Source organism: Blennius ocellaris (assembly GCF_963422515.1).
Source record: "Blennius ocellaris genome assembly, chromosome: 2".
Classification (NCBI taxonomy): Eukaryota; Metazoa; Chordata; class Actinopteri; order Blenniiformes; family Blenniidae; genus Blennius; species Blennius ocellaris.
In genome coordinates this window covers 5,036,255-5,060,192 of record NC_137651.1, presented here as the reverse complement: position 1 = coordinate 5,060,192, position 23,938 = coordinate 5,036,255, and the positions used below count along the sequence as shown (strand labels likewise).

The 23,938-nt window shown below is 41.7% G+C and overlaps 1 protein-coding gene across 2 annotated transcripts in view; it reads right to left on the bottom strand.

Moving 5' to 3' along the window:
* Positions 1-23,938, bottom strand: part of frya (furry homolog a) — a 53,948-nt gene that overhangs the window by 15,668 nt on the left and 14,342 nt on the right. The window contains exons 3-40 of one of the 2 annotated variants that reach the window (XM_080509166.1): positions 22,488-22,541; positions 22,291-22,383; positions 21,592-21,731; positions 21,401-21,491; positions 21,146-21,225; positions 20,983-21,063; positions 19,517-19,685; positions 18,973-19,065; positions 17,811-17,909; positions 17,102-17,203; positions 16,716-16,819; positions 16,219-16,327; positions 16,047-16,133; positions 15,262-15,433; positions 14,822-14,954; positions 14,508-14,615; positions 13,689-13,944; positions 13,420-13,602; positions 13,233-13,319; positions 11,682-11,941; positions 10,617-10,806; positions 10,224-10,348; positions 9,808-9,865; positions 9,516-9,607; positions 8,218-8,390; positions 7,361-7,521; positions 7,117-7,227; positions 6,442-6,596; positions 6,088-6,190; positions 5,823-5,994; positions 4,860-5,116; positions 4,642-4,788; positions 4,385-4,553; positions 2,791-2,881; positions 2,619-2,701; positions 2,140-2,290; positions 410-513; positions 115-300 (exon numbers count right to left, since the gene is read on the bottom strand). In XM_080509166.1, coding sequence (XP_080365292.1) covers positions 115-300; positions 410-513; positions 2,140-2,290; positions 2,619-2,701; positions 2,791-2,881; positions 4,385-4,553; positions 4,642-4,788; positions 4,860-5,116; positions 5,823-5,994; positions 6,088-6,190; positions 6,442-6,596; positions 7,117-7,227; positions 7,361-7,521; positions 8,218-8,390; positions 9,516-9,607; positions 9,808-9,865; positions 10,224-10,348; positions 10,617-10,806; positions 11,682-11,941; positions 13,233-13,319; positions 13,420-13,602; positions 13,689-13,944; positions 14,508-14,615; positions 14,822-14,954; positions 15,262-15,433; positions 16,047-16,133; positions 16,219-16,327; positions 16,716-16,819; positions 17,102-17,203; positions 17,811-17,909; positions 18,973-19,065; positions 19,517-19,685; positions 20,983-21,063; positions 21,146-21,225; positions 21,401-21,491; positions 21,592-21,731; positions 22,291-22,383; positions 22,488-22,541 — 5,029 coding nt within the window. The remainder of the gene's footprint in view (positions 1-114; positions 301-409; positions 514-2,139; positions 2,291-2,618; positions 2,702-2,790; positions 2,882-4,384; positions 4,554-4,641; positions 4,789-4,859; positions 5,117-5,822; positions 5,995-6,087; positions 6,191-6,441; positions 6,597-7,116; positions 7,228-7,360; positions 7,522-8,217; positions 8,391-9,515; positions 9,608-9,807; positions 9,866-10,223; positions 10,349-10,616; positions 10,807-11,681; positions 11,942-13,232; positions 13,320-13,419; positions 13,603-13,688; positions 13,945-14,507; positions 14,616-14,821; positions 14,955-15,261; positions 15,434-16,046; positions 16,134-16,218; positions 16,328-16,715; positions 16,820-17,101; positions 17,204-17,810; positions 17,910-18,972; positions 19,066-19,516; positions 19,686-20,982; positions 21,064-21,145; positions 21,226-21,400; positions 21,492-21,591; positions 21,732-22,290; positions 22,384-22,487; positions 22,542-23,938) is intronic. The other variant, XM_080509167.1, reaches the window with a different exon arrangement.

Below are 23,938 nucleotides of genomic sequence, written 5' to 3'. Positions count from 1 at the left end.
ATTCTCTCGATTAATCAGTTCCTGGGACACTAATTCCAAAAGTAGCGGCGTTACTGGAATGCATTATTTTTTAACATGTTACTCGCGGCACTGGTAGGACGTGAGCTGATTTACCTGAGGGTAAACACTCCGGCTGGAGGCTGGGTTTGCAGGTGAGGGTTTTGGTGACGTTGATCTCGCGTGTCTGCAGCAGGACTGACGCAACGGTCTGGAAGTTGTTTTTACACGACAGCGTGATGAGCAGGTGGAGAAGGAGACGTTTGCTGTGCTCATACACTTCTGGACGATAGTGATCCATGCCTGACGGGACGAGAGGAAAACAGCAATGTGGACTTGTGCTTCAATAATCATGTGCTTGAAGGTCCATTATAAGAGCTATATTACTCTATGATGGTAACAGTTGATTTACCCAAAAACAGAGCGTGGAGCAGTAAAGGCAGATGCAGGGTCCAGTCCTCTGTCACACTGTAGTCCACCACCATCTCAGTCATGAAGATCACTGCAATATTACACCTGGAATTGACAGGAAAGTAAACTTTTAACTGAGCAAAACTCACTTCTTAATGCAAATCTATTGATATCTAACTTGAGAAGCTTTCTATCGTTTCACTACTGATCTCACAGTTTAGGCCAGTGGTTCTCAATTATTTTCTGTCACGCCCCCCCTAGAGGACAGAATGTTTTTCAGCGCCCCCCCCCCCCCCCCCCCCCCCCCCCATATTGTACTACCATTGAGAACTTGATAATATTTATTTATCTGTATAAACCACTGTATGAGTTGCTGGCACCAGCATTCTGCATACAATCGCCTGATTATCAAAATAAATCTGCTATGGTGTGAGGGTTTTATGCACCTTGCGATGTGGTGGGCAACTTTGTAAGAGGCTAACAGGCTTTTTTGTTTACTGATGCCGCGCTGACAAAATGACCGGCTTGTTGGCGATACTCATGGAGTTTACCATGAAAAAACTCCAGTGGCTTACTGACATAACGGGTGTATGGTCTCCAGGTGTATGGTGTATGGTCTCCAGGTGTATGGTGTATGGTCTCCAGGTGTATGGTGTATGGTCTCCAGGTGTATGGTGTATAGTCTCCAGGTGTATGGTGTATGGTCTCCAGGTGCCGTCTTCATTTATTTGGTTTCATGCTCCGCTGCCAGAGTTTTTAGGCATAAAACACAAACGGGTGTTTCCTCGTTTCCGACCGTGTTCACGGTAAACCCAAGGGCTATGTAGGCATCGTCATATCTCCTGCTCTTACTAGGTTTATACCGGTTACTGTCACCTGTTTTCTTTTCCTCTGATGCCTCATCCTTTTTTCTTTTCACTCCTGCCAGAAACTTCTCCACCTCTCCTCCTCTGTACACCGGTGTTCATGTGTAGTACTTCTTCTACTCTACTGGGTTGAACAGGCAGCCTGTTGATTAGTTTGAGCACTGCTGCCACCTAGTGGCTGGAGGCCCTTTTTTTTATTGTTCAAGCATGAATAAAGACACTAATACTGAAAGTCGCGCCCGCCTCGCGCCCCCCCTGACACCCCACCACGCCCCCCCAGGGGGGCGCGCCCCACCATTTGAGAAGCACTGGTTTAGGCCAATGAGTCCCAATTGGTGGTTCGCAACCCAAAAGTAGTTTTGCTTTCAGTGGCTTGTGCCTATGGTCACACTCATGGATAGCAGGTCTATAGGAGGATTAGTAACCAGGTTTGCTTGGATTTGTTAGTATTTTTGTATTTTCAGGACAAAGGAGGACAATAACGTCACTGTTTTGTGCCGGAGCCACAAAAAGATCTCTTTTAAAACTACATATTTGTGCTTGTGCGTGAAAACATTGAGTCTGTAAAAAAATATGTTTCTGCAGTAAAGAGTTTTAGTTTGATTTAAAATGCAGCTAAATTTGAACATTAAAAAAATATTTCTCTATATTTTCCCATTTGCTGGTCAGTCATCAAAATGTGTGTGTGTGTGTGTGTGTGTGTGTGTGTGTGTGTGTGTACACTATCATATTCTGTTTGACCAATTTCACTTTAACATATTGGAATATTTTCATTTTTGGGGCCACGGCAGGTCTTTGGGGAGTCAGACCAGTTGATAATCGCGGCTCTATTATTGAACTGAATGAACACATATTGCAGTCTAACCTGTGCAGTGGTCCTCTGGGTGTGATGGTCTCTGGTAGAAAGTCCACCAGCGGGGCCCAGCATCCTCCATTCACTGGCATGGGCAGAGGGTGAGGCTGGTTGGTCTCAATGACGACCATCAGCCAATCAGCATAAGGGGGCAACGGTTCACCTAAAAGGTAAATTAGACCAAATAAAAAAATACAAATGTGAAACCCTGGAGGAGAATGATGACTTATTCTTCTTCAACCAAAGCAGTTTTTGGGTCACAAGCAGCAGTGTGGAGGCCCCTGGGCTTCAGTACTTATGTCTCAGTGCCAGTTCTCACAGAAGCCCCTTAAAAGTCCCGAGGCCACTCTGCTCTGCTTATGCATTATCAATGACACCATGCTGGCTCCCAACTTAACCCTCCAACCCCAGCCTGTGTACTCAACAATCACCAAACCGTGACAAGCACACTTTTCTCAGGGTGCTCAGCCCAGAAAAACCCCCCCACTTACTTTTATCTTCATCGTAAGATCCTCCAGAGCTGTTGCTGTAGCGGGACTCCAGACGATTGTGCGCGCGGTGTATGTGACTGAGCCTGAGGTCAGAAGATAATAATCAAGATATGTAGACAGGTCTTGGGGGAAAAAAAATGCAATTAGCCGAGTCAGAAGATTTAAGAGGTACCTCTCCTCACTCTCCTTCACAGTCTTGGCATCGTCTGTGTCAGGAAAGCTCTCCTGGCCTGCAACAACAGTGTTGCTGCTCGACGTGGTGCCTACAGATCAAATAACACATTATTGTGATATTATAAAGTAAGAAAAGTCAAATAGACATGATCTGTAAAATCAGTGCTGCTTGGATCTATTTAAAGAAAATGTGGTTTGCTATGATGGGTCACTCGGTGTTTCCACTAATGCTGTTGGGACTGATTACATTTTTTTAAATGAATAAACACCAAATCGTTCAAATCGTTGCTCATTTAGTTTAGGGTTAGGGTTAGTGTAAATGCGGCAGGTTTATGCATGGGCTACTTTCATCTATAGTCCTCGTACATTTAAGACGACAACAATTATTTAAAAACAAACAAACATGGACATAGGGTATATACACTGTTTACAACCACCCCTGCAACATAAACAAATTCCCGAATCTATAACATTTAATAAGATTTTGCAAGTGATCACAAGATTGATTAGCTTTAAACCATAGTTTGAGCTCTTTTTAAATGCTGTAAACATGGAAAACTCTGTAATAGTAATTGGAAGACGACTCCAGCTTGTGCACCATTTCACTGAAATGTTTTTTTGTCCAGTGGTGGTTCATCTGAATGGAACCTCAGTCTCCTCCCTGGTTCTACGACTACTGCCTTTTCATCTAATAAATTCCTCCAAAGGGGGAGGGGCCAAACTATGGAGGGATTTGTAGACGAGACAAGCATGTTTAAAAATTCTGAAGTTTTCAAAACTCAAAAGATGATATTTCCATAAAACTGGACAATGGTGAGAGGAGTAGGGTGTTTTGGCAAAATCTTGATGGCTTTTTTATACAGCTGTTCCACAAGTTTTAGTGCAGTGATGCCAGCAAGTGACCAGACAGTAAAACAGTACTCTATGTGAGAGAAGATCAGACAATGAAGATAAGATTTAGCAGCAGTGGCAGAGACAAAAAGCTTGATTTGTTAAAAATGTTGGAGGTTGAATTTTATAGTGTTGAAAACCTTTTTTATGTTTCTTGAAGGTAAAGTTTGAGTCCAGTATGACTCTAAGGTACTTAAACTGAGGGACTAGTACAAGTACCTCTCTATCTATAGAAAATGAAAGGTTGTTCTTTATAATTTCACAATATAAAGTTTGATATACAATTACCCACCACGGGGCAAAAATGCAACTTCCTATTCTGACTTTAAAAAGAATAATCTATGGGCCTGATCTACCCTGAAAAGGTTTGCGTGTATAAAACTAGGAACAAAGTTATTGTGTGCACACATGCACTAAAGTTACAAAGTGGTATACTTGTATTTCTATTTGAGGTAAATATTATTGTTATCACAATACTCAACAGCATGAGTGCATATTAATCTGATACGGGCAGCCAATACTCATTCTTGTGCTTGATCCCATAATTCTTAGTTGATCAGTGGCAAAACAAGCACAAAATAAAAAGTGAAATCTATTCGTGTTTCCATGCTACTTTGTCCTCTTTAAACAGTAAATAAGTTCCTGCACGCTCTTCATGTTTCCTTCGAGCTGTGTTATGTAACGTCTTCACACAACGCTACCTGAAGCTACTGCCGAGGCTTTGCTGGTGGCAGTGAATCGATAGAACGGGGGGCTATCGCAGTGTTGCACCACAGGGTTGACTGGATCCGTTTGCTGTAACTCAAAGATCAGCTCCTCCATGGTCTGCATGGTGCTGTTCCGACACAGATAGATCACCACCTTCTTGATCTGAGGGAAAAGAAAACAGACCGCCTGTGAGAAATTGGAAAGATCCGACAGAGGAGACAAATGTTTCACGCTAATCTTTGGTTCTCACGTATGGCAGGAGGGTGGTGTCACTGCTCACGCCACACAGGCTGATGAGAAACTGCAGAGTGGTTCTCAGATTGTTGCTCCACTTCTCGTTGTTCACCAAAGCGTTCCAGGCATTTTCCATCTCTGATCCAGGCAGATCATCTCCATACTGGAGGAGAAAAAAAACAGTTAACAGCCTGAAGCACCTCCTTAATGATCTCGTCTTCCAGCATGACGTACCTTGGCGGTCATGAACATGAGATTATTCAGAACCATGGATGTCGCCTGTAAAGAGCCCCAGCCGCTGCCTTTCAGCTGGTGTGATGAGCTGGAGCTGGTCAGCTGACTACAAGAGTCGTAACCCGAGGTGCACGATGAGAAGACGGGAACCAGCAAACCGCTGTCCACCAGCTCCATGTTCCCCAGCCACGGCAGGAGGTAGGTCAGCATGATCTGCCTCCCGTTGGTATGAGTGGTGGGGAACCTCTGGCTAACCTCTGCAATCCGCACAAGACAGGAGGTACTAATGTCAGCATCAGGAAAATCCAAATGTGTGTCAAGCATAATTGGAGGTTAAATCAGGATTGACATAAGAATTTAATCAAAACAAGGAATATTTGTCAAATTATTCCCGCTATGTTTTTGTCGTCAGTCAGTGTCTACAAATGTAGGATGTGTGTCGGCGGTGGAGCCGCACGGCTTCTCTAGAAGATGAGCAATTAGTATTTAGTGGGAAACCAAGAAACGACATTCTGTAATTCTATCACAGCATGAGGAGAAACCAGCAGTCTGGAGAATATAGAAGGTTAACCCTGGGCCAGAGGTCTGCGATCTTTATGAAAAAAAGAGACATGTTTGTCAATTTCCACATAATTAATTTGCACAGAGCTACAAAGAAGGTTAAAAATAAAATCAAACATGCATCGTGTAAAGATCCACAACATTTATTCAAACTACAGTTTATGCAGCAATTATAAAGGCTGTTGACATTTTGTTGTTTCAAGTTATATGAAAAAGTACAGCAGATTTTAGTCGACACAGTCCTGAACCATTCATTTATTTTGGAGTCGCATTTGTCATCTAATAGCGTGAGAGAAAATAGACGGGCAAGACTACGAATCTGATAAACGTACTTTTTTGTGAAAGCCACAGAGAGCCTACAGAGACCCCTGCTCAAGGCGAGCAAACATGCAGGACAAATACCTGAGAATAGAGGAAGTGTGAGCTCAGGGTACATCCTGGCCAGCAGGCTCGAGAGCTGAGGCAGCGACACGCTGTACAGAGGCGGCAGCGGACCGTGAGTACCGTAGAGGATGCTGGTGGGTTTCAGCTCTGCAATCCTCTTGGAGTATACAAACAGCTTCGCTTCAAGAATCTAGAATAAAAGAGAAGACAGCATGCAACACTGAGTGGGAGTCACATGAAGAAGAAAAACAGCTCAGTAGCAGATAGCAGCGAAGCTCCTCACCTGCATGAGCTGCATTGAAATCTCGTAGATTTCTCTGTTGGTGTCTGAAGCCTTGAAGAGCACCAGGTTCAGCAGTGTCACTATGTCACTGGGGTAGTTTTTACTGGTGAAAAGAGAGAGATATGAATACTGAGCCCTTGAAGAAGATTATCCGACACGATGTTTCAAAGCTCAAATTGAATCAGTCAAACTATCCTCACTCCAACATGAAATCTGGGCAAATCAAGGATTTTCGATCAAATGCCAGGCGGACCAATGTAAAGCCAGAGTCAAGCATGAAAGATCCTGATGAGAGCTTTGTGTCTGAGCTCAGTTCCATGGAGAAGATAACGAAGATGCAGTGCGGCTGGCTACCTGCTGCCACAGACTGTCGCGATGGCCTTGAAGCAGCCTGAGGCGAGCTGGTAGGAGCCCGTGTAGCAGCGATCCACAGCCCAGTTGAACAGGTTGACCTGGTCAGCATTGAGCTCCAGGAGCAGGATGACCACTTCGCAGCCGAGCTGATGGACCTGCGCGCACACAGAAACGTACCACAAACACACAGTCCTCTGAGTGGTTTTCACAGTTTCAGTTGATTTTGTATAGACTGGAACTATTTTAAGTCCCTTTTTGACAATTTATAGGGTTGAAATGAAATGATCCCAGTCGTTTTAGCCACAGTACATTGCAAGCAATAAAGACGTTTATACTACATATAACATCTTTCTGTTCCCCTGATAAGCCTCTGGCTACAAAGGGAAACTTACCGGGACAAAATGCGTTTTATACAAATTAGTGAACCTTTAGTGAAGGGACTAGATATGGAGATTCAACAAGTTTGATTTAGTTTAATGAGCAGCCTGTTTTCTCCGGTGGTGTTTATCAAGAGAAGGTAGGTGAAACTGAACTAATCATACTTTATAAAATCCCCTTTGGGGAAATTCGACACTTGGCTGAAATAAGTGCTTTACTTTTACAAAGCAAACTTCAACTATCAGAGTTCTCTGCTCAGCTCTTTGTTTAAATGCACTTAAAGTACCGGCAACATACCCGCTGATCTTGGCAGGCGAGTATATTATCCAGCCACTTATAGAGGTATCCATCTGGAGAGAGGCCAACGTTATCAAACACGGGGCCACAGCACAGCACAGCAGACATGGCCTGCAAGAAGAAATGAGAACATCAGCCAAGAAGCTTTTTATTCGTGGCTTTAACTGTGGCACACTCTGAAAGGGAGGAATTATTGTTTGATTCTGCTGTGTCGTGTTTTTAGTTTGATGGAAGCGTGTTTTACCTTCAGGGCACAGTACTGATATCTTGTGATCTGATGGTTCCTGTCGCTGTAGCGGTCCAGCGGCGTGAACATGATGCTGAACGGGCCGGCCCACTGACTGAAGAGGATGAAGAGGTGATGCCTCAGGCTCTGTTGTGGAAAAAGGAACCGCCTGTGGTGCACTGTGGAGGGAAACAAGACCGCCCACTTTAAGTTTGCTCTTTAGGAGAGTACAGTCAGTAACAATATCCAGGCATCATGCCGTCAAAAGATTTAAAGCTTACTTATCAATGTCCATCTATCCAAACAAGTTGCAAGATGTTGAAAGATCTAATGTTCCGTATTTAGGTCGATTTGACAATTTTAATAAGACTTGGGCCTCTTTTCTGTCCTGAATCAATGTGATGTTATCTTTGGAAGATTAATTATATATTTGACAGTTTCATAAAGCAGGATGTAATAGGTACCAATATGTAAAACACTGTAGTCCTTTTGATACATATGCTTCCATATTATATATATATATATGTGTGTGTGTGTGTGTGTGTGTGTATATATATATATATATATATATATATATATTTGGCATTTTGTTGCTTTTATAATTCGGGAGGAGCCATTGGGAGGAGTTATTAATGTTGTGCAACACATGGGTTTTCACATCTTCTTGCCTGGATTGTCCTTAACTGCACTACTTCTGAATTTACTCCCTTTAACCTTCCTTCAAGTCAAGATCAAGAGTATTGTGCACAACCTCGAGCAAAATGGAAGCTAAGTACAAGTTACACAATCACAAATGAGCAGATGGATTTCACTCCTTTTCCGCAGTAAGTTGTCATCCCAGGATTGCAGCGCTATGAGTGACGGTTCCTGTGTACCTGGCACACACTGAATGAAGTTGGCCACCATGGCGCTGAAGTGAGCTCGGATGTCCTTGAGGATTTCTGCATCTTTGTCATTCTCGGCTTCCAGAAGCATCCGGGTGAGATCCACGTACTCCAGGAACAGAGCGCCGAGGGCGAGGGTGTCACGCTCCAGAGCTCCGTTTGTACTGCAGGGATCACAACAAGGAGACGCCCAGTGAGGAGAAACCACAAACATGCAGCTGTGCCTCTGTTGTTTTCCAAATGTGTGTGTACATCTGTACATCTGTGTATGAATGGGTCAAATAGACAGGACAGGGTTAGGGGGGGTGGGGTAAGACTGACAACTTTATGATTTAAAGATAAAGGGTGTGTATAAAATAAAAAGCGTGTGAAAAGTGGGAAATAAGGAAATAGAAACACAGAACACTGAGGGGCTCTCAGTGAAAAAGCATCAAGAAAAACAATTTTGCGTACCGCAGACTGAAGTCCTAGAAAAGTAGACGGTAACGGAGAGGAAAAGCACTGGCTTATTTAAGAACCTCACGTCAAAAAACATTTAATCTATATCATCTAGAGTCCTGCTTGCAATCTTTCAGCAGACAATAAATATCTCAAGTAGTGTTATTTTGTTTTTAATACTGGTTGAATCATACCAGCGAATAAATGAAGCAAATCAGATCCAATAAAACAAACAAAAAACTTTATATTAAAAAAAGAAGAAATTATTCATGTCCAACAAAACACAAAAGAAAGGCAAACAAAAAGGAGTAAAAAAAGAAAAGGAAGAAACATGGCCAAAATGAAAGAAAACAATTAGGCTGGTTTCTCCATGTGTGGAGAAGGAGGACGTTTCAACTTATCTGGGACTCACCTCTTTACTCTGAATACTTCCTAATATTAACAAGTACTGGTAACAGATACTAAATATCACGTTTTTAATTGTCAGTCTATTGTGTAACAATAACAACAACAACAACAACAACAACAATAATAGTAAATCTTATACCTTCCACATTACAAAGCTTGCCAAAATGTTTCATATGACGAATGCATACATTTCGAGAAGGTTATTTGTATATTGACCATAGGCAAATATAAGGTCCTAAACACAAGTTGAATATATACCTATATATCACATACGTGGGTGTTGTCCACGTCAAAATGATACAGTTTGTGTGAGTAAAAACATTTGCCTGTTCACACAGTAAAATAAGTGCTACTGGCTGCTTCGAGTGAAAATGTCTGCTGGTGACGTCTGCGTGCGGTTCAACACCCCGACACTGCCCCGTGACGGGCCTGAAGGCACCAACCTGTCACTGATGACGCCGGCGTCGGCCAACAGCTCGAAGATGCGCAGCAGCTGCAGTCTCAGCAGGTCCCGTCGCTCACGTCGCTTCTTGTTCTGTAAAAAAACCCAAAACCCAAAACAAATCACCGGCACGGATCCTCACTGACAGAAGGGGTGGAAATAAAACTATTAATCTTCATTTAGCCATAAAGATTTTCTGCCACACAGATGCTCGCTCATAAAAGTGCAATCCCATGAACTGGTAATGCTGCACACTCTGCTGCTATTACAAGGTGGAAATGTGAAACACAAACCTCAGGTCTTCTCTCTAAAGCCTCCTTCATTAGGGGATGCAGCTCCTCCACAAGTTCCCTGTGTGCAGTTTGGGACATAACGAGCATAAATTGGTGATGCAAAATGTGCTCGCACACAACATTCAGTGAGAAAAGTTAGAACGCACTATGGATTTCAATTTTGTTTTACAATTTTTTAAGCTATAGAGTCTTAATGAGGCTGTAAATGGCAACAAGAAGCCACTCAGACATGATTCCCCATCGATCCCAGCTTTAAATCCACTAAATTCAGTTCAACACAGACTCTAATTGAAGAGAAATTATTGACATGGAAACTGTGACTTCAGCTTCACCGATTCGGTTCTATTGCCGGGAGTTTGTGAGGCAGTGAAATACTTGAGCGTGTGGCGTCTTCACACAGAGCCCGTCTGAAATACCTGAAAACGAGTGAATTGCTGCGACCAAAGCCCAGAACTAATGACTCTGTCAACTCGATGCTCTCTGCCCTCATCAGGGGAACCAACTGCTTCAGAAGCCAGGCCACAGACGGGCTCCCAATAACCTGAAACATCAGAGACAGACTGCTTAGTCAGACAAACACATTTCCTCACGCTGCCTGAACACCACTAATTACTCGGGACTGCATCTCGGACGAGTGTTTGCACGGTTAAGAAAACATCGGCTTCCTCCTCCATCCATGAGAAAATAGCTGCTGTGTAATCTGATGCATGGAGCTTGAACGTCAACAAGCTCGGCGGGAACACCTGATCCTGCAGAGACAATGCACAGAGGGAACTAATGAGGCCAGAGGACGGGGGCGGCAGCCATACCTTGTAATCATAGCTGACGCTGCTGTCGGGCGCAGGTGTCGTGATCTCGGGTGTCGACGCTCTCAGATGGCCGGGGCTCATGATACTGGGCTTGGCCACACCAAAGCACAGGATCAGGTAGTTCCTCCACAGGGTGACGTAGTTATCGCCACTGCCAGAGGTGCTGGTTTTCTTTGCATACACCGGATTACTGCAGAATCAGACCAAATTGAAATACTATGAGAACCCAGTACTCTTTATTAGGTAACTTTCACTTTTCTTCACAAACTATCAACACATTTGAGGATGATCACGACATACTTTAGATTGTTGACACTGTATGCATACGATGATATTCAAACACAGGAATCATGTGTCCTTCATTTCACATTACGCCACATTATTATACTTAATGAATATTGTAAGCTGTAAATGGTGAAATATACATGTTTTTTTTTTCAATTTCCAATTGTTTATTAAATTTTTCTGAAAAAAATCCATATTAATCATTAAAATATTAACCTGTGAGTGAAACATTGCAGAAAGAAAAACAATCTTATTTAATCTGGTGCTTTTGCAAAAACAACGAGTGTACCATTCACTTATAAGAACCTAATATGAACAGAAGAAGATGGTTTTCACACCTATATTATCGTTACCACCATTGTTCCTTTATACTATAACTTTATACTATAGTGATATAATATTGTCACAAAACTATTTAAGATTAGTTGTTTTAATTTTTTTTGTGTGTTATTCTCATCACGTTACAATTTTGTCATAAATTATGTTCTTTCTTAGTTTAGTTTGTACTTATAATAAAAAATAAATAAATAAAATAAAAATTATATATGTATATATATATATATATATTGTGAGCTTTAAAGAATACTGTCAGATGTCTTAAAATCTTAATTTTAGCAAAGGTGGTGTTATTATATTCAACTGATATGGGCTGTTGATTTTTGAGGTTGATTTTAAAACATCACACATGTAAACAAGTAACTATGCCAGTTTGTTGGAAACGTTCCTTTTCCAGGTGAAAGTGAAATGCGTCTTTACTCAATGTTTAATCTCACGACTTACTTTGGATCAACGAGCGGCATGAGCGTCTGCATGCGTGTGAAGGCGTAGGGCCAGGCGTAGCTCAGCGCGGTGGGGCAGTGTTTGGGCAGGTTGTCCTGACGGAGGAGGCTGTACATGCACAGAACCCAGGGGTCCTTCACGGACTGGGCAAAGATCCACACGTGCGAGGGGCTCCTGATGTCGTAGTGACTGTTGACGAGCAGTGCGTTCCACTCCACCAGCCACTGAAGGTCTACGGGATGGCCGGCCGGCAGCGCGGTCTGCGAACGAGCACGTCACACGGCAGAGTTCAAAGGTCACGGGGGCAGGACTGAATCAGACGTGTTACTAGAGACATGCATGTCATCTACGTATTTATCCTTATGTAAGATAGATAATCAAGTTTGAATAGAGTGGTCATTAAGGAAATTCCTCGATAATCATGCAGTTTATTTCGAGAGCCAATCTTATAATGCACATGATATTTACTGTGCCGTTTTCACGCTTCGTCACATCAGCGTTCTCTGCATTGAGTTGACAGCGGGCTGTTACATAAATGTGAGTAAAAAGGCAAACAGATGTTAAGCCCCAGCTGTTCAATCTGCTTTTTACATGCTGAATAACTAAACTGAGCTTCAGTATTAAAATTAAGAACAACACTGACATGTGACTGAATCATTCCATAAAATGTAATAATTTCTTAACATTTGTATGGCGGTTCATTAAAAAAAAAGAGTGGGAGACGTTTATGGCAAAAAAGAAATAAGTTGAACTAAACCTATGTTGTTGATCAGTTAATTAATCAAAACACACATTTTTAGAACCAAATACAATGAAAATGTGATGAAGACAAGTTAAAATAATCAATTAATCAACAAAAAGTATAAAACATTTGTCAGCTTATACAACTCACCTGACTCAACTTCCAAAATAAAAGCCTCTAACTAACATTATTATTACTGGATTCCAATGTGGATTCCTGAGAAACCAGCCAGTCATGCATTGTAGAGTTAAAAAGGCTATTTTGAAAATGTATTTATCTGATGTATTTTGTCTCTGCTGCTGGAGGAGCTTTAATGAAAATACAAGGAAGAGAGATTGGGGAGCACGTTGACCAGAGGAGAGGGTATAGCTTTCTGTCATTCCATACACCCTGTTGATATTTGGTACTTTTTTTAACTAATTATTTGGCCCAAACCAAAAGATCATGAATGTTTGGCCATCAGACTGAAGTTAAAAATGTAAAACTTTGAAGGGATCTTTAATAAAAATCTATTTGTGTCTTTTTTTTAAAGGATCAATAACCTGAAGCTGGCTGCATTGATCGCAGGCATTGCAGGTCTCTGGTTGATAATAGACCACCAGGAAGCTGCTTCCAGCCTATACACGGCTCTGAACTTCCTGGAAAACATTTTCTCTCTCCCCCGGTTATATTCAGTGAATTCCCACCATTTAGTATTTCCTCAACTGTTTTCCCTCTTAATTATACTCTCTGACTTATTCCAGAACATTCCTCAAAAGTACCAGAAGTGACTGGGTGTGTGGGATTACATATAGGAACCAAATACAAACCGTGTCGGACGCTGCAATGTTGACAAAGCTGTCCATGATAACAGGGCTGAGCTGATCCATCACCTCTATCATCGGTTTATCATCATCCTGTGGTCGACAGAGCAGAAGTCATCAATCTATGTAGCAAATAGCAATCTTTCTCTTGTCTATTTCGCTCAGTTCCGTTATTGTTTTTGCTGCGCTTTACCTCAGACTGTCCGATGGTTGTAAAAAGACTTCTTATCTCTTTGAGAACAGCGATGGAGAGCCTGCGGGTGCTCAGCTGGCAGGAGCACAGCAGGACGACGGCCAGTCCCTCCACAGCGTGCAGCACTGTGGAGTGCGGTCCTCGCTCTGCAGGGATCTTCAGACTGGAGCTGCTCTGCAGCAACTGCAAACAAAATGCCAACAAATATCTTAATTTTGTGCTTTGATTGACAGCTAAAATAACTCAGGATTGCTTGCGAAGCTGCGTACTTCGACTGCGTGCGTCTTTGCGGCATCGCAGCTCTTTGCTGGAGCGGCCAGGGTGAGTTTCCATTGTGTGAGCAACTGCAGCAGCAGCTTGAGGGACGTGTCCAACAAGCCCTGGTGGGTGTCCTGGACCTCGCGGAGCAAAAAGTTTGTGAATCCGAACAGGACGTCGTCGCGCCAGTCGGGGAAATCCACCAACAGACTTTGCAAGGAATTCTGGGCGATTAGTCGAAGCTCGTCGTCCATATGGATGGTCAATCTGAATAAAACAAAACAAATGAAGCATTACAAACAAGTGTCTCACTTGTGGGGGAGGGGGTCAAAGGGACAATGGTCAAATGGAGATATTCATATGACGGTGGGTTGGTGGTTTGTGCTCTCGCATCGAGAATGTGTGGAGTTTGCATGTTGTCCCTGGGTGAACGTTGGAGGTTCACTGTTGACTCTTAACTGCCTGTAGGTATGAATGCGTTTTTCTTTCTATTTGTCCTGTGAAGAACTGGTGACATGTCCACTGTGGACCCATTGAAGAAGCCTGTTGTAAATAAAGAAATCAACTTGTCTTTAATTTAATTTTGTTCAAAACTAAAGGGGGTTGTTTTAGTTTTTTTTTTTTATATTCAAATCAATGTAACATTAGTAAGAACATCAAGATAACCTTGCATGTTGCTGATAGAGTAATTCAATTGAACTGAATTGTACATATACAGTCCCCAAAACAACACTCATCATCTCCAGGAAGTTTTCCAAAGAAGAACAGAATCATTAAAAAAAAACCTATTCCAGCTGCAGGTGTAGGTGCAGCCTTCAAAGATTCCTCACCTTGAGAGCAGGTCTATGAGCTCTGGCTTGGACATCCCGTCAGGCAGGATGCGAGGAATGGCAGCAACACATGTCCTGAATAAGTCGATTTTTGGCTTTCGCTCACCCCTGAAAAGGTCAGACTCTAATTAAAAACCACAAAGACTCGCTTTCAACTGTCAGACACTGTAATTAATCACTCAAATTGACATGCAGAGTTTTAATAAGCAGTTATTCATGACACATTTAATCCTCCTTTTTCTGAGACGTTTCCCAACTGAAATTTATTCAGAATAAATTTGAGTAAATATTCTGGGGGAACAGAATGCACTCACGTGATCATGTCTTCAGGCTCCTTATTCAACATCTGAGCGTTGGTCATCATCATGCAGCGTCCCACCTCCTTGTCTAGATGTCTGAGGATGTTATCGATGGCCTTCCGCACGTGGTAGTAGTACTGCGACATTCCTGAAAAATACAATAAGAAAACACAGTTACTTAGAAATCAGCCATAAGTTTAGAACAATCTGCCTGATATTATGGGAGACCTCCCATTTGTTTTTAGCCCTAAACGCATGAAAGCGGTCTCTGATCCTGCTGCGAGTTCGTCTCTTTTTCTTTCTCTCTTTATCGTTTAATGAATACGGACCACGACTGACTGCAAATGCTCACTACGTTACAGGTGATCGATGTGGCTGCAAGATGGATATTGCATAATCGGTATGTCAACGAGGCCGCAAAAGCGAGACATTTTCGACATTCCTGACTCGCTCACCGATGACTTTGGCCTCCTCGTCTGTCAGCGTTTTGCTCAGGTATGTCTTCTTCACTCGGAGAGTGTTCCCAGAAGGTAAAGTGCAACCGGTGTTCGGCATGGGAGGCTCGCCATCCTTCTGCTGCAGTTTATCAGCCACGACCAGGAATGCTCTCAGACCGATATTCATTCTCTGTGAGGAGTAGAAAGTTCAGCTCGTCAATACGCTCCATCGGATTCCTCATGACGAGGATTGTTGAGGCATTAAACGAGATTCAAAACTGAATGAAGTCACTGATGGTGTTATAATCTTTGACATTTCTGAATGTAATGAAGCTAATAATGTAATAACTATGAATGAATGAATGAATGAAGATGATGACGAGATACATTTTTATTAAGAAAACTGCACTAGACCAGCAAAAAAGATTTTATTTCCATGGAAAGTAGTAATTACATTTTGAAAGGACTTTTATAATGTTACTTCAATAATTATTAGATTGTTGGAAAAATGTAATTATGATAATGGATCAAATATTATATTACTGCTACTCTATTGGCAAGTTATTACATTATTGGTTTTATTACATTGAAAAAGGCCCAAATTATTACATCACTGGCTCATATTACAGCGGATTGATCATGTAAAGTGCATTGACAATAAACAAGCAGTAAAATGCACATCATCGCATGTGTTTTGTAGGATCTGCTGTGAAAGTAGCTTTAATCCCTGTGAGAGGAAGATAGATTGATCCATAAAAAGCAAAGTAAAATAGCTTTCAGCAAACAAATTTTTTTTAGAATACCTCTGGATTAAGACTAAAGGCCTTTGCAGGTTTCCCAACGCAAAGAAGGTCAAAGATAATTTCTTTCATGGCGAAATCCAGTCTTTCCTGTGAAAAATACAGAAATGTCACTTTCCAAGTCAGAGTGACGGGATCATATTTTGAGTGTTGAATCTGCTGACTCTGCATTTACCTGCGCAATAAACTGGATGATTTTGACAAAGATATTGAGAGGCATGTCTCTGGGCACCACGCTTCGAGATCCTTTAGGGAAAAGCGTGGTTACGATGTTGCTAAGGCGACTGTGGAGACAAAAAGAAAACACTCTGAGATTACCTTAAAGAACAGAATGCACTGCATGGGAGATTAGTCTATTGTGGAAATAACTAACACATGTCAAAAGTCTGTTTGGCCAATGCTGAAGTTCTGAAGTGGAGCAGTGCTCCCATTAAATGTCTCACTACTGATGAAGCTGCTGGAAACTGGCACTAATAATATTATGGGTATCTGCTTCAAAAACCCTTTTCATCAGCGACTCTGTTCTTTTCCTACAAACCAAAGTTTTAATGTATCTCTTATTGTAAATTCAGAGGGAACACAGTCCACTTCCATACGTACTCTATATACCATATAGTGTATTATTTTCTCTATCTAACCATGACATTTCCTAAAGAAATAAGAAATACATACCCCTGTGTTGCAGTGTTGCTCTCACACTTGATTCTGATCATGTAGACCCACAACAGTCGATAAAGGGACTCTAAAGCCACACGAGCCATTTTAGGGTCTCTGCTCTGTAAAAACAAACATCAAGAAAATACAAAATGATAAGTATGAGAACTTTTTTTTTAACCAACTTATCACATAAAAGTGTGACTTTGATAGACACAAAATAAGATCAATACTGAAGTGTAGTGAAGTTGTATAATACCTGTATAAAAAAAGATGTGTCTTGAATATAAAAGAAATAGATCATATTCTAATGTAAATGTAGCTGCTCATGCAGTCGTGACACAGACTACATCCATATACATATTCAACTGTACGCAACAGAAGCTGCTGTTTCGCAGGTTTACCTTCAGATTTGAGAGGCAGTTGTTAAGGAAGATATGCCATCTGTTGAGGAAGAACTGTTTCTGGCTGACACACAGCAGACACGTCACCAGCGGGTAAAAAGCCTGAGTGAGAGAACAGCAGATTTGTAAATTTTTCATCATATAGTTCATGTATTAAAAAGCTTCACTAAATTCTCCTTGTGTATTATTGAGGTGCATTCTTTGACTACACAGTCGTTGGATTTAAGCATGAGCTTTGACACATATTTTGTCCAGCTAGTTCCCTTTTTGAAGGCAATGTGAGGATTTTTTCCTATCTGAAGCTTTTTTTTTTTTTTTTTGCTGATGATTCACTTCCTACAAAATGTAGCCTTCAGTCACAATTGCTGCCTTTGGGGGAACAAACTGCAGTTTCCTCAGGTTGTCTTTCCCTGTAGTGAAAAGCTTTATTGAAGACATCAGGAAGAAAAGACTTTAACACAGCCTTCTACACACACTTGCACTTCTCTCAGGCTCTTTTTGTGCTTCGAGAAGACCGTCAGCCTTCCCTCACAAATTATCTTGAGTGTGGACACTTCCACTGTAAAGCAACGTCACATAGGAGTGACCTTGAGGATTCGCAGAGCCCACAGGCATCCAGGAAATGTAAGCATGCAGCAGAGCTGAAAACAGAGGTGTGCAAATGCAAACAGGCTCAACAATCGGCGCCTGTTTGTTGGCGGCCACTAACCAGCGAGTGCTTCTTTCTGGAGGACAAGTCCAGGGTTGTGTCGTACAAGCTGTCCACAAAGTTCCTCAGGCAGGGTACGTTCACCTCGTTCTTCACAGCCTGAGCAGACATCACACATTTACACCACGAATCTCCACACTCATGATCTTGTATGGGGCTATTATGATACCAAAACAGCTTATGCTTGCATGTGGAGATTTAATTTGTGTGTATGTTTGTACCATTAGCATTTTTATGCATACACAAATTTGCATTTGCTCATCAATATTTGTGCATCTTTTCAAGTGCGCTATATGCATATACCATGTGTGCATACTGAAAATTGGATATATATCAGTAAAATGCAGCACGAAGTGCTTTAAATGTGAAACACAAACAAAATCAGTTAAATGTACAATATTCAAGTTTTGCTACACTGAGATAAATGCACTTCAAGTAAAAACACTTGAGTGGATGTTATTGTTTTTGTGGTTTCTGATTTGTTCTTCAAAATAAGAGTGCTGTTTCTCTTGTCCCCTAATTTACTCCAGTTTGTTTTTGTTCTTTGTTTTACCTCCGGAGCAGCATTTTAGAAGCGGAGCAGCATGTTGACATAATTTCTTTTTTTGGCCATTTTACCTTGATTTTTGTGCTTCTGAATTCTGCCCTGTGGCTGCGGTGTCAAATCAAAACATTTTGTAATGCATTTTTGAAATTACCTTTTTTTTTTATTAACTTTTTCCAAACTTAAAATTCTATTGATTGATGTTTGTAAAGCAGGATTGCTCTGTGATTTGAAACATGACTTACTGCAATTTACTCAAGCGACATGTATGTTGTGCATGTTGATAATGTGATGGTAATAAAGTTGGAATTTACTGTGCAGCCCAAGTTAATAAAGCTATGTCGATAACCTGACAGTGCAAACTGTGTGAGTCTACTTGTCTACAACGGAGGCAGGAGAATAGTAAAACATACTTGTATAATGAGGACAGAGACATTTACTGGACCTTTTAGGCAAACACGCATCTCAGTACACACATACCAAACATATTTTAGACATACAAATTGGATTGCACACACACACACTAAACTCCACACAAATCACTTTGAGACTATTATAGCCCCATAAATCTCAGTCGAAGCAACTAAACTTGAGTATGTTTAAAATGAAGACACTTACGGCTGCAACAGGAACCAGGATCTCAACAAAAAGGCCAGCCAAGGCGTGTTTGATGTCCTTGTCCTTGACTTCTAGAAAATAATGGGCACACTCCTGTGGGAATGAAAGGGTATGCATTGAGTAAGTTACACACTAAAAAACTACTATACATGTAGAGTGTACCCAGTGATAAGCAGACTTCATATTGTATATAATCCACAACCTTCATGACAAAGCTTAGAAGAGACACAGTCAAGGTCAAGGGGCAAACTGTAAAACATCACAATTAGAATCATCGAGCATTTACTATTATGGTCAATTAATATACTCTATCAACACAAGACTAATCATGAGTATTAGCTCAAAATGTGATTGTATAAAAAATAATTCGGAATTGAAAAATATTTAAAGTGGTATCAACCAAAATAAAAACACAAAACACATGATTAAAAAAAATTATTACGCCACAAAACAAGTAATGAAAGAGGGTTTAATACTTCAGATTTATAACATAAAATGTGTTTATACTGTCTAACAGCAACTTGTAAGATGTCTCATCTTGTACCTGCATGAACTGAAAAGAGGCTTCGAAATCCTCAACTGGATACATTTTAATTCGGAAGAACTTGACCCCCATGATGAGGCTGATGGTGCTCTGCACTACGTATGGACTCTGCTCCTTCTGACGCAGCTCTTTCAGCTCAGTCATAAACTTCTTCTTCACAGCAGGAAACCTGAGAGGGAAAATAAGAAATCAGATTCTACATAGAGACGCGTCAGCAGAGCGCAGTCAAAACCAGACAAATCCTAAATCAGCACTTCCACAGGAACAAGTCGGCCTCAGGGTTGTGACTCTGGGGGGAAACATAGTGATAACAGATCCAAGGTGCATGGCTCCTCAAAACATCACTCCCTTGTTTCAACCTCCACTGAAGCCTGTGCCCGAGAGTGAACTCTTCATCCAGCACCTGATCCTTTGCCCAAATTGAACCAGAGATGGGATTTTACAGCTGGTCTAAATTTAGACGACAATTCATCATGGGAGACCAGACAAGCGTCTCTTAACTCTTTCCCTGTTGGCCAGTGCCGCACTTGTAACAAAGTCAACCTGGAAAATGTTTCATATTTCCAGAGTGAAACCACACTGAAAACACTCAAGACACACCACCACATTATTTAAAGCCACACCTTTCTTCTATCACACTTTATTAAACTCAGCGGGTCATGGAGGGGTTAGAGTCACCAAATAGCATCAAACACATGTTTGTGTACTGTGGGAGGAAACTCAAACTCGACATGACAAGCCCCCTCAGGCCCAACCTGAACTCAAACTGTGGATTTTCTCCCTGTGAGCCAAGAGCGCTAAACACTATGCAACCAAACATCTCTCTCTAAAAATACTTCTGACTCCATGAATACATTTTACAGCTATCTACTTATTGCACTGCCTCCTCCTAAACCACAATAAAAAGCCTATGTGAGGAATTTTCTGCAGGAAATTAAGCTAAGCTCACTTTCTAAAAGAGGCATGGAGGACGCTGAACAACCAAATCTCCATTTTAAGGGTTCATTCCTCGCCGCAACGCTCTAAAAATGTCAAACAAACAGACATCTATTTCCATTCCTAGTTTGGTGTGAAGAGGACCTGTCCAAAAGTGTGTCGTCTCCGCCGCTGCAGACAGGCATGAGCAGCGGGAGCACTCTCACTTATACGATGTGGGAAGGTGAGGTGGTTTTACATCAAAATAACCTTTTATCAGACAAAAGGACCATGTGTGGTAACGTCTGTCTTCATAAGCAACAGCTACAGAACACGTCACAGGATTGTGAAAGCGATTCTCTTCCAACTAGAAGTTGTGAAAATCATGCCACTTTTGTCAGATCCACACTTTGAAAATGGTTTTATTATATGTGCAGTACAAGTGGCATTTATTGGAGTTTATTTACATTGACATAAAATATTCAAATAGAAACAAGAAAAAAAAAAAACCTATAATGAACCACAAGATCCAAGCCGTTTGTGTTACTTACTTGGACTGTGCTAATACTCCTATGACTTCTGCATAGAGGTCTGCTACGGTGTGCATGTTACCAGTGTTGGGACCATGATACCTGTGGGGAAAAACAAAACTCTTAAGAGAAGCTTAGAGCAGTGAAAGCAAACTCGACTGTGCAGCAACAGTTGAGAGCTTACCCCTCTTTGTATCTAAAGTGCTTAAAGGCTAAGTTAATGACTTCATTGACCAAGCTGTCCAGGGCTGGGTACAGCGGCATCTAGGTACGAATCAGGAGACACAATGGCATCAGATTAAAAAAGAAAAAAAGAAACAAGTCAATGAAATCTTTTTTTTTTCTTTGCAACATATGGAGAAAAAAAACCCAAACTCGTTGCAGTAAGATAATATACTGTAAGTAGCTTTTGTTAGGTTCAGGAATTAGTCAGGGTCACCTGCTTCAAAACTTCTATAAGTACGAGAGAGAAGATGAAGTCGATGGCTAAATCCCTCCTTTCAAGTAGATAATCTCTTTGCTGCTCATCACTGTTTGGGAGAGAAAACAGAAGACCAAGAGGTTAGCTGCAGTCGCGCTTTACATCCTTTCCTCCGCGTTGCCTGCAGAAATAAGTTGATGGCCTCTCACTTTTTGGACTTGGTGTTGGCTCTGGGTCGGTACTCGTGCAGCTCCTCTTCCAGGCCGTTCTGTCTTTTGTACCAGTCGAACAAAGTGCGCAGGATGGAGGGAAGACTGTACTCAGCCAAAGAGCTCATGGTGCTTATCAGCTGGAAAAACAAGACATACGTCGTGCAAATGCACATTTTTGTTTATTATTTAACATACCGAGGGGAGAGATAACAATCAGAGTTTCCTTTTGTTTATTTGTGCAGCAATTTCAACACAAAAATTCCAGCGGCACCTATTTATACCTATTTATAATTCATTGTGTTACCAACTGCTGTGCAGAGTACACTTAAATTTCAATTGTAGCTCAAGCAACACTGTATTAAGGAAAAGAGTGAAATAAAACAAGATGGAGGAGTGAGCCAGTCCTCATTAAGAGCGGCAAGGTGCCCATGGGGCTGCCTCCCCCAGCTTCTGGGGGACGGGGAGGGAGAGGAAGGAACGGGCCGGGCACACAGGAAGGGAGGAGAGTCTGGACGGAGAGGGGGAACACAGCGAGCCCTTCATTCAGCACCGGGCTGGAGAAGAATCCCGGCTCTGTGTGGCGGCTGAATGGCCTCACGCAGCAGCACAAACACACCTCTGTGGCTGTGAAAGGACCTTCTCTGCAAAGCCACAGACCTGCTGGACACACCTAGTGCAGAGTCACTGCCGGCGCACAAGGTAAACACTCCTGCCCTTCACTGCGTCTGAACGATCTCCTGGAACGGCAGCGTGGCTTTTGCCTCTTTTGGGCTGTTGCGGTGCATCACACTGGAGCAGTGGTGAATTAAGAACATTCACTCCACATTTCTCCTTCACGTAAAATAAACTCGTCTCGTAGCACAGTCCTATATGCAGTATTTCTTTGCCCTTACTTGATCAAACTGTGGATCCTCTCCCCTCTGTAGCGACTTTGTTAATGGCTTTTCCTGAAAAACACAGACAAAAAGGGGAGACATTCATCAACTTTGTATATGTTCAGTTTCTGAAAAGTTCTGCAGAAGGCCATCACTCCATCTGAAGTGTGCCAAGTATTTTTACACAGAGACTCAATTCAGGTCAGCTAATGAGAGAGCCATCCATCAACCTACAGTCCCACACAGCACTAGAAATAAGACATCCATGACAGATCCCATTATTACAGTCCTCTGTCATCTCAGATAAAGGCCTTCCAGAGGGATTAAGGGTGAGTGGACTAATCACCAAACACATTTCTGTCTTCAGTGTTTCAATTTGTAATCACACACCCTGTATGTTAGTGGGAAAAAAAAGGTTGAGCCCAAAGGGTGGAGTAGTGGTTAGCACTGTTATATCACTCTTGGGTTGAAGACATGATGGCATTAATTCCTTGGATTCAGATGAAATGTTACTGTCATTACTTGTATGTCGTATATACAAAACAACTGCTGGAATACATGTGATGAGATATGCTTTATATGTACAGTAATACATACACATATATATATATATATATATAAATGATTTGGCACAGATTTAGGGGCAGGAAGTCCGACCTGACACAGTCAGGGATGAAGGAACCTCAGTAATCAGCAGTGGGATTCAAACCAGTGATCGTCTGGTTTTTCTCTACCTTCGCTCATCTCTAGATCATCTACTGCAACCCTAAATACATTTGTATCTACAAAGTATTCATAGTTTACAGCCTGGATGAATTACAGCCGGACACATCAAAAGGTTTCTCGTCATTGGCTAACTGACATCAATGTTATATGTGGGTTTGCTCCATTTTCCCCTTGAAGCCCTAAAAACTTGCATTTGAGGTTAATCGGTGATCGTAAATTTCCTCTGAGTGTAAACGTGTGTGATTCTCTGACATGAGCTCTGTTTTTAACCTGTGCTACATAAATATTATGAAGTTGGAATCCACACAAGCCTTAAGAATTTGAGAGACTCGTAACAAACTTTTTACTGTAACGACCACTTCTTTTAGTATCTGCTTGCGTTACTTGGTTTTACACCAGCAGTTGTTTTCTGCCCCACTGGCCAGACAGTGAATCACATCAGTTGCTGATTAATCCAAAATATCAAACTGTCTGATGTGTGTCACTTTGACACTGTGTGGGCGGATGTTAATGTCTCTCTCCCTCTCGTTCTAATCCTAATGCTTTCATGAACCCTTTTAGCTTTTTTTTTTTTTCCCCTGACAAATGCTTGCATCGGAGGAGAGCATCTGTGCTGAATGACAGAAAAGTCGAAGCCTCTTGCACTGTCAGGCTTTTACAGATGTTACTGCCCTTTTGTGCTGCCTCTTGACTTTAACAGGCCTCAGTCTTAAACTGAATCAATATCACGTCAAGTCTTTGGT